Source organism: Carassius carassius, chromosome 50, assembly GCF_963082965.1.
Source record: "Carassius carassius chromosome 50, fCarCar2.1, whole genome shotgun sequence".
In the NCBI taxonomy this organism is placed as follows: domain Eukaryota; kingdom Metazoa; phylum Chordata; class Actinopteri; order Cypriniformes; family Cyprinidae; genus Carassius; species Carassius carassius.
This window is the reverse complement of record NC_081804.1, coordinates 11,880,584-11,890,412: the sequence shown is the minus strand read 5'-3', so window position 1 is coordinate 11,890,412 and position 9,829 is coordinate 11,880,584. Positions and strand designations below refer to the sequence as shown.

Here is a 9,829-nt window from a genome sequence, read left to right as displayed (position 1 = left end):
TTCGGGAGTACAAGAGAGAGAGAGAGAGAGAGAGAGTGTGGGCATTTTTTGTGACATATCAGGACTCTGTATAATGACATGGGTATGACACATGTATTACAAGGAGAGGGTGACTTATGAGGACATAACCCATGTCCCCATTTTTCAAAATGCTTATAAATCATACAGAATTAGTTTTTTTTTTTGAGAAAGTAAAAATGCACAAAGTTTCCTGTGGGGGTAAGGGTTAGGTGTAGGGTTGGTGTAGGGCCATGGAATATACAGTTTGTACAGTATAAAAACCATTACGCCTATGGGATGTCCTCACTTTTCACAAAAACAAACGTGCGTGCGCACTGTGAAGGAGACATTGACCTCTGGTGGCCTGAAAGAGGGAACTGCAGTTGAACTTATGCATTTGCTCTATGATGATCACAATCATGTTCATATTATTATCAGCATATTATTCCATCAAATCCTGTCTTATCGTAATAATACGTAAACTATATAGAATTATTTGCTGACAATGCAAACACAAGGCTGATGCAAATGTTTAAATGCAAATAAGGGAAGGCAAATATTTTACTTTTTTGATGGGAACTGCAAAATAAAATTAAATGCAAGATTACGGTAAACCCTAAAAATACATTCATGTTTACTTCCCTATAAAAAAAGAAATGATTTCTGCAGTTATTGATCTTCAAAGTTCAGTTCTTCATGCATTCTCGGTTTAAATAGTCATAAACTATCAATGAGAATAGTAAAATTCTATAAAAAATTTTATTAAAGTATTTGATTGATAATACATTAATGCAAAAAATGTTTAAATCATTCTTTATTATAATCTTTGATATAACTGTAGTTTTAAAGGGTTTTGTGATATTCTTTATTCTGGTCTAACCCGAATGATATTAAAGTTGGTTGGCAAATTAGAAATGCACAATTAATTTGCAGTTACATTTTTAGTATTTTTAGAAAGTCTGAAAAATATATGTCTGATTAATAATACGGACACCAAATTGCATCATCCCTCAGTTTGTACCAACAATTTTGCCATAGATTCTCACTCTGAGTGAATTTTTGTTTTACCTTCATAAAACTGATGGACGAGTCAAATTTATTTCAGTGCTAAACTGACAACATGCCACAAATTATTTTGATAGATATATTGAACCTGAAACTACCCACCACAAACAGCATTAAATAATCTTTTCAAAACTTCACACATCTTACACTCCCTTAATGAATGCAAGAATTATAACTGCATAATGATGTTCTTCTTTATTCATCTCCTGTGTGTTTCAGTACAGCCAAAGTCCATTTTCCCCATCGTCCAAATTATTACTTTGGTGTTCAGGAGACTATTTATGACCAACAGTATGAAATGTTACATATAACAACAGTAAACGACACTGATTTATAAAATCCAAATCATATTCTTAGTCAGGCGAAGTTCAACATGAGACCCAAACTCTTTAATTAGGACATTTAAATAACAGACAGGGTTGTTCTGCATGTATGCAAGAAGGATACATCTGAAAGCTCAGAGACTGAAGAACTCCAGATCTGTTTGAAAAAAAAATAAAAACTGCAGCAGATACTTAAATTATTTACAAGTGTATGTGAAGAAAATCTAGAAGTTGATAGCTTTTCCAAACGAAGCAGCAAGGTTAGCTTCTCTGAAGGCCTCTGATACAGTCTGGGGAAAGAGGAAAAGTTTGATAAACACTGATGTTTCAAAAAAATAAAAATTATATATACACGTTGAAATTATTACATAAACATTTTTATTAATAGAAATTATAATACATGTTTTAAAATAAAAATAAAAAATCCCTAAATGAGTGAGCTAATTATTTAGAATGTATATTAGTATTAATAGTAATTTAACAGCAGAGAAAATAAAGTAGAGAAAAAAAATGACAACACACTGAGTGGACAAAAAAACAAAAACAAGGTTGGTTAACATTTGGAAAAAAGAAAAATGTTACAAATTATAATCATTTTTCTGCACTGCTTTGCATCAAAAAGTCTCTAAATACACCTAAGTAATAATAATACATATTTTAATTAACATTTTTGCAAGAAATATTCTACAAAAAGGGTTAACTGTCTAACACATTTGACACATTTTTTTAAACAATGTTGTAATTAATTATTATTAATCCTGATATTTTATTTATTTATTATTATGTTTTTATTAAATATTTTACAAACATTAGAAAAAAGTATAAATAAAATCAGTGGACTATATTCAGGACACTTACAGGGTGAGCGTGACACACTCTTGCAACATCCTCACATGATGCTCCATACTCCATAGCTAATGCAGCCTCATTAATCATCTCTCCTGCCCCCTGTAAAATGAAAATTGTATGAATTATACAGTTAAAAATGTCCTCCTATAGCAGAAAAGCAAAAGCAGATGGATCATTACCGATCCCAGAATGTGCGCTCCCAGCATCCTGTCTGTGTCCTTGTGGCTGAGGATCTTTACCAGTCCGTCTGTATCAGCATTCGTCTTAGCTCTGCTGTTGGCTGCGAAGGGGAATTTGCCTATCTTATATGGCACGCCCTGGAAAACAGCCAAATATTGTGACGCATACAAGAAGAAAATGTTTGATATGACATGCAATTTAAATAGAAAGGTGTGCTAAAATAAAAAGGAGTCTACTCACTTCCTCTTTGAGCTGTTCCTCAGTCTTGCCGATCCAGGCGACCTCAGGGTGCGTGTATATAACGGAGGGCACACAGTTGTAGTCGATATGGACGGCTCCTCCAGCCATTCCCTCGACACAAATGATACCTTCATCTTCTGCTTTATGGGCCAACATGGGTCCAGCTACAACATCTCCGATGGCATGGATACTAGAAAGAGATTTGCAAAGCATATTAGGACTTGTCTGTTGCAACGCAAAAAAAAAAAAATCTCCATACTTGGGCACTTTGGTCTGGAAGCGGCCGTTGACAGGGATTCTCCCGCGGTTATCCAGTTCGATACCGACAGTCTCAAGGCCGAGGTTACTGGTGAAGGGACGACGGCCAATGCACACCAGCAGAACGTCACAGGTGAGCGTCTCGCTCGTGCCACCAGCTGCAGCTTCCACACTAACCAGCGGAAACAACAAAACAGTCAAAAGCACTAAATGAATTAGCTCCCAAACAGCAGCTGGAGAAACGGCACACTCACGCCACATCGATCTTGCCGTCAGGTCTCCTGGTGGCACCCATGACCTTGGTGCTCAGTTTGAACTTCAAACCCTGCTTCTGGAGAATTCGCTGGAAGTTCTTGGAGATCTCCATGTCGATGCCCATTCCGCCGACGTGGCCGAGGAACTCCACTGCTGTGACTTTGGCACCCAGCCTCTGCCACACGGACCCCTGGGAACAAACAACATGGATTCAGCCTTTAAAGTTACAAACATGCAGTTTCATTACCAAAATGAACAATTTAGATTAGTGTTATGATGAATAGAGACTGAAACACCTCAAATCATCCACTCACTCACTCACCAACTCGACGCCGATGACTCCAGCTCCGATCACGATCAGCTCCTCAGGAACCTTCTGGAGGGACAAAGCGCCGGTGGATGAGACAATAGTGTCTTCATCGATCTAGCAAAAGGGGACCATAATTATACAAGTTGACAAACCAAGCAGGGAAACTGTGAAACATGGATAATCTTTTGTGTTACTAATAATTTTTTTTTTAAATAAAATAAAAAACTGAATTTGCAATTATCAAATCACAAAGAATGTAGTTTAATTAATGAGAAGAAATGCTAATAAATGGTCTGTTCTCAACTAAAGAGAAGCTTTAAGGGCTTCCTCTAGTGTTCAAACAAAAATAAAAGCTTGATGGTTTAACGTCTGAAAATTAAGAAATACAATTATTACTACTGTAATTATCCAGCTGGACTATAAAATATAATAATAATTATAATTCTTCTTAAATACCCATTGTTTTGTACGGAGTGAAATATTAAAACTGTAACATTTCTTATTTTGTATAATATTTTTATGTAGCAATAATTTAGCAATTATATTTTTGTCCCCCAAATCATGCAGCTCTAACTAACAGTATAGAGAGAGAGAGAGAGAGAGTGAGTGAGAAATCAATATGAATTATTATACTAATTAAGAATTTGCCATTTTACTAGATATTTCTGTGTGTTATGTATTTTATCCTTATTACAGTTTGGTGCATTTAGTTTAGCAAGCTGTTAACTGACTAACTCTACAGATATCAGATATGCATTGATGTTTCCGTGGGAGGGTTCTATATCGATTAGGATGCTCACATAAGCTCAAAGTACATTTCAAATGTCCGCATTCTACAATGTTCCACACAACGCTGGGGTGACACAGTTTTCATTAAAAAAAAAAAGTTCCTGCAAACTAAGCCTGAAATAAGCAATTTTTGTGTCCCTGCTGATGGTCTGCACACAACCGTGCAAAAACAAGGTGAATGTTACAACAGAATTAGTCGACTGACTGATGTCGAATTCATCGATCTGTGCTCATCCATTGCTGAGTGTACTTTAAAAGCTGCGCAGACATGGCTATGCGTGAGATGTAGCAGAACATGAATAAAAATGTACACCCGGGCCTTTAGGAGGCAGCTGTTTGTGTAGGCTTATGTTCTTGTCTATCGCTGATGTACCTCGATGCCTGGGAAGGGGGTGACCTCTGATCCAGTAGCTATGAGGATGTTCTTGGTGTTTATGACTTGTTCTCCATCCGCAGTCTTTGCGGTTACTTGATTCTTGCCAGTTATCAGTCCAAAACCGTTGACGTGAGTTACCTAGGGATTGCAACATCATTTTGTATGGCTCGGAGAAAAAGTGTATTGAACATTTAACATTGGATAGATAAACAGATAAAACAAATGGGAAAATGAATAGTGAATCTCACTTTGTTCTGTTTAAATAAGTGTGCGATTCCTCCTGTCAGAGCTTTGACAGCCCCACTCTTCTGTGCCATCATCTTCTCCAGATTCAATGAGATCCCTTGAACTAATGCAAAAGAAATCATTATAATATAGATTTACTACCAGACTTAAAAAGACACGATTCAAGATATGATGCAGACTTAAGACATGATACCCCAAATCCATCATTTATTACAGTTAAAATAGCCTCATTTGAATCTTCTTCTGCATATCCTTGAAGTACAGGACATAATAAATGATGATTTCACACGTTTACACTTGAACTTACTTTCAATGCCTCTGCTTTCTAAATCTTTCCCGTGCGCCAAGTGATACAGGTACGAGTTGTTCAGCAGAGCCTTAAATAAGCAAAGCAAAAAAACAAGTTAAACAAAGTTAAAAGCATTTTGGAAAGGCATTTTTAAATGCACAAACCTTTGACGGGATGCAGCCCACGTTCAAACACGTCCCCCCGAGGGTCGCGTTCTTTTCCACGCATACTGTCTGCGAAAGAAGGTTGCATGTTAGCAATGCAGTCAAAGAAAAGCTGATGGGATCTGTGATCCGTGTGTCTAAATGATACCTTAAAGCCAAGCTGAGCTGCTTTGATGGCGGCGACGTATCCTCCCGGCCCAGAGCCCACAACTGTGACATCAGCATCAACTTTGACAAGACAAATTATTATTTGAATATGGATTTACATATTAGTGCATTTAAATAAAGGTCATCACTGAATGTTTATGAATATAGCAGTACTGATGTGACTAAAGTTCTCTTACTTGGTGATTTATCCGCATATGTTCTCACAGACAAGACTGTGGCTCCATGCAGCTTGTTGGGGAGGTGCTGACCTCGCTGTATTGTACGATAGAAATAGAAACAACAACATTGCATTTTATTATTCAGATATTGCGTCTCCATACTCTACTTTAACGCTTACAAATGACAAACAAAATATTAGAATACATTTTAAAATTAAATAAACATTCCAAATGGAGAAAGAGAGAAAAAAAAATTAAAGGATAAAGGTTAAAAAGTAGTGTTCTGTCTACCTAGACTGCACTTTTTGTGCATCACTTGCATGTTTTAAGTAGGCGGCTGAATAAGTATTGTATTTGAACACGCTTATGATGTCTAAAAGGGAAATACTTGTGTGCCTGGATCAGAATGTGGCCTATATGGCAAGTTATCAAAAAGCTCAATGTTACAGATTCGGTTAACGAGGCGCCTCTACAAGTTCAACTAGTGATCAAATTCGCAGTTCAGTAAATATGCATTGGCACTATTAATAAATTACACACACAAGTAATTCGTGTGTATAAGTATGTAAACTCTTCGTTAAACTGCTTCGTTCGTGTTAATGACATGACAACTGTTCACGATGACACGCGAGTATGTTGGGCCTACATTGCATTTATGTGTACAATTATCTCTTTTCATTCTAACAGAGTATGGATATGCCACATAATTATACTGTACTGGGCCAAATAAACAGTCTTTACCGTGGCGAGTGTGCGGTATAGATGGTTCCAGGTCTGCATGTTGACCGTACGCCTCTTCCGAGACCGCTTCACCTACAGCGCTCGCAGTGACCGGCAGTGACCGAGGCGAGGACTCGTCGATTTACGCATGCGCTGTACGGAAAGGGTCGCTGCCTGATGATGTCACTTGATTCGACCAGGGGTGCTTCTCAATATCCCTACTCGTCTCCTCGCTCCTCCGTCCTCCATCCTATGACCCGGAAACCGATCGAACACAGCCATCTTGAAGGACATCTCAATTCTCTAATTGCACCACGAGGAGACGAGGATCGAGGAGGGAGGAGGCTTCATGAGGAGAGATGAGCGAGGATACACAGGTGTATCCTATGCGGAAGTATTTTATCGACTTAACGTGACGCACGTATAAATTCTCCTCCCCCTTCACATCTGTTGTAACAATTTTTATTTATATTTTACCTTTTCACTTCAAATAAACCATGCATGTCATATATTTCAAACAGGGCATCTTGCTTTATTAATATTTATTATGAATGTCTTAATTAACAAACTTTAACAACATAAGGGCAGATCCCTTTAATTACAGCTGATGACACTTTGAAGTAACGCTGAAGGGAGCGAGGATAAATCATTTCACTTGATTCAAGTCCTCCATCCTCACGTCTTTTCCTTGCGTCCTTCCCTCGCATCCTGAAAGGGTGGAGCTAAGACACGAGGAAAGGAAGCGAGGAAAGGAAACGAGGATGCACAAATATGAATTGAGAAGCACCCCAGGAGAAAATTCAAATCGTCAAAAATATAAGTCCGAAACAAGTTTACCCAAACTCTTTTCTCATATATTATTTTGCTACATATTTTAAAAAGTGACTTATTGTATGAAATGTTTTAGCAACAATGTTGCTGGTTTTTTAATGTTCATTTATTTTATACACAGCTTTGTATGTAACTTCTCATTAATATTAATTAATATATTGGTGATTTTTTTTCTAATTATTTACTGAGGTCAACCCCCCACCCCCCGTCTCTTACACACTGAAAATGCATAATATAAAGCATGCAAAAATTGCAAACCTGATTAAAAGAATCATTCCACTTAAAAATAAATAAATAAACAAAATAAAAAAAGGATCTTTGGTCATATCACATAGGCCTACAGTTTATAAAACTCTCAAGCATTTCTTAAAGAAAATATTTAGATCTGTCATATTTCAGCTGTTCATTTCTTGCTGGCTATTGTATTTAATTTAAACGTGTTTTCATTTAGAAATAAATTAATATATAATATTCAGTCATGTTAATATAATATACATTTCGTGGAAGCACAATAAACACAATTCACAAAACAGGACGATATATCTCGGTTGACTTCAGTTTCCATTTCTCATCAGTTTCAAGAGAGGATTAGATCAGAAGTTCACTTGAATGGAGCAAAAAGAGAGATTATTTATTTATTTATTTTTTTATTTTTTTTTGTTGCTTTAGATAACAATACAACATTAACTTTGGAGCCAGGGGAGTAAAGAACACACACACACACACACACACAATCATTTTAATAATAATTTAAATAATAATAATAAAAAAGCAAAAAAGCTTCGAATGTAGCCTTCCGTGGGAAGTCGTGGCCTAATGGTTAGAGAGTTGGACTCGCAATTGAAGGGTTGTGAGTTCGTGTCTTGGGCCGGCAGGAATTGTAGGTTGGTGAGTGCATGTACAGTGCTCTCTCCACCTTCAATAACATGACTTAGGTGCCCTTGAGCAAGGCATTGAACCCCCAACTGCTCCCCAGGCGCCGCAGCATAAATGGCTGCCCACTGCTGTGTGTGTGTGTGTGTGTGTGTGTGTGTGTGTGTGTGTGTGTGTGTGTGTGTGTGTGTGTGTGTGTGTGTGTGTGTGTGTGTGTTAAATGCAGAGCACGAATTCTGAGTATGGGTCACCAATACTTGGCTGAATGTCACGTCACTTTCATTTTTCACTTCCATTCATTCACTTTCATTCAAAGAGTTTGAAGATATTACACAAGATTTTCCATCTTGTCTGAATAGTAGAAAAGTACTTCTTTAAAATTCTTTGAGAAAAGAGGTTTTTGTTTGAAAACTTACACTTATGAATGTGAAATTTGACAGTTTTGTGGGATGATTTTGTTTAATCATCAGTTTTGAGGGTATTATTAAACCAATTTAAAGTGAATTAATAAGAACAGATTTACAAATGTATAGTGCACACGATTCTTCCATAAGAAAATGTAATAAAATCCGGTCAATAGAATTGATAGTTTGATCGTCTACAACATGTATAGATGAAGCAACATAGGCTAGTCTAGAAATTCCCTCTGCTTTCGACAGAAGACCTCTACTTCTAGAGGTCCCTTAATAACCATCAGAGCAAAAAGAGAGAAATTCAGTCATCATTCACTTCACAGTTTAGGAATAACATGAGGGTGAGTAGGCCTACATTTTAGTAACTATTCTGTTAACTTGATATTAAATTGAGGCGAAGGCAAAAATAATTTTTGCTTATGTCTTCTTTCCTTTATTACAGCTTCACTTTTATTAAGACGTTAAAACTCAGACAGGGCGACGTGTTTTGCCGCCTCTACTGCGCATGCGCGGAATCAAAGCAAAAGTGATAAACTTACTGGAGGACAGCAGTGGAGAATACCTGAGAAACACATCACTGATCTGAAGGATAAATTAATAAGTATTCTCTTCTTCTACAGACGAGGTGAATATTTTGTCTCGAAGTAGATTTGGTAGATTACTTTAATCAATAGTAAACTGTCGTATTTAACGTTACAATATCCAAAATAACGTAAATGTGAAATTGAGAGTTTGATGACATATTAAAGACAGCCTTTGTAGTCTCTAGAGAATTTCTGAGCGACCAGCTCGAAAAGCTCAAAGTTTCCAAAGTTCGTCCGAGAAACACTCTGTGTGTCTTCATCGAGTCCGACATCAAGGCTTTATCACATATTCAATAAGTAACGTTAGGTAAAGCTGACATAATGTTACAGAGGTGGAAAAAGACATTGTCATTTTGGGAAAACCTGTGCTGTAACTACACCTAGTAAAAACAATCGTGGTCAGTTAAATGCAAATGAGTTCGTTGGAAAAAAAGTGTTTGTTAAATGCATGTAAATCATTTAAAAACTATCAACAAACATTGTTATTATTTTAAGTAGGCTTCATAGCTGATGACTGAGCTAAATACCAGTGCTTAAATACCAGCAAATAGTGCTTGTTAATTTAAGAAAAATCATGCCAATTATCCATGAAAATGTCAAGATTTATTGATTTATTTGTTTTTATCTTTCTTAAATTAAATGTTTACAGAGTGGTGCATGCGTAAATAATCTCTACCTAATCACTGCAGTGAAAACATGATATTTCCATTTTAAAAATAGCACAAAAAAATATTGTAC

The 9,829-nt window shown here is 36.7% G+C and overlaps 1 protein-coding gene across 1 annotated transcript; it reads right to left on the bottom strand.

The window, feature by feature from the left end:
* Nucleotides 1–1,245: 1,245 nt before the first annotated feature.
* Nucleotides 1,246–6,570, bottom strand: LOC132133456 (dihydrolipoyl dehydrogenase, mitochondrial-like). The gene is made up of 14 exons (XM_059546281.1): nucleotides 6,412–6,570; nucleotides 5,689–5,764; nucleotides 5,493–5,572; nucleotides 5,345–5,413; nucleotides 5,199–5,268; nucleotides 4,894–4,994; nucleotides 4,643–4,783; nucleotides 3,493–3,594; nucleotides 3,170–3,360; nucleotides 2,917–3,087; nucleotides 2,658–2,847; nucleotides 2,417–2,554; nucleotides 2,247–2,336; nucleotides 1,246–1,678 (listed from the first exon to the last, which is right to left on the bottom strand). Exons 1-14 carry the CDS (start codon nucleotides 6,448–6,450, stop codon nucleotides 1,613–1,615), a joined length of 1,524 nt encoding a protein of 507 aa, XP_059402264.1. The 5' UTR covers nucleotides 6,451–6,570; the 3' UTR covers nucleotides 1,246–1,612.
* Nucleotides 6,571–9,829: the final 3,259 nt, after the last annotated feature.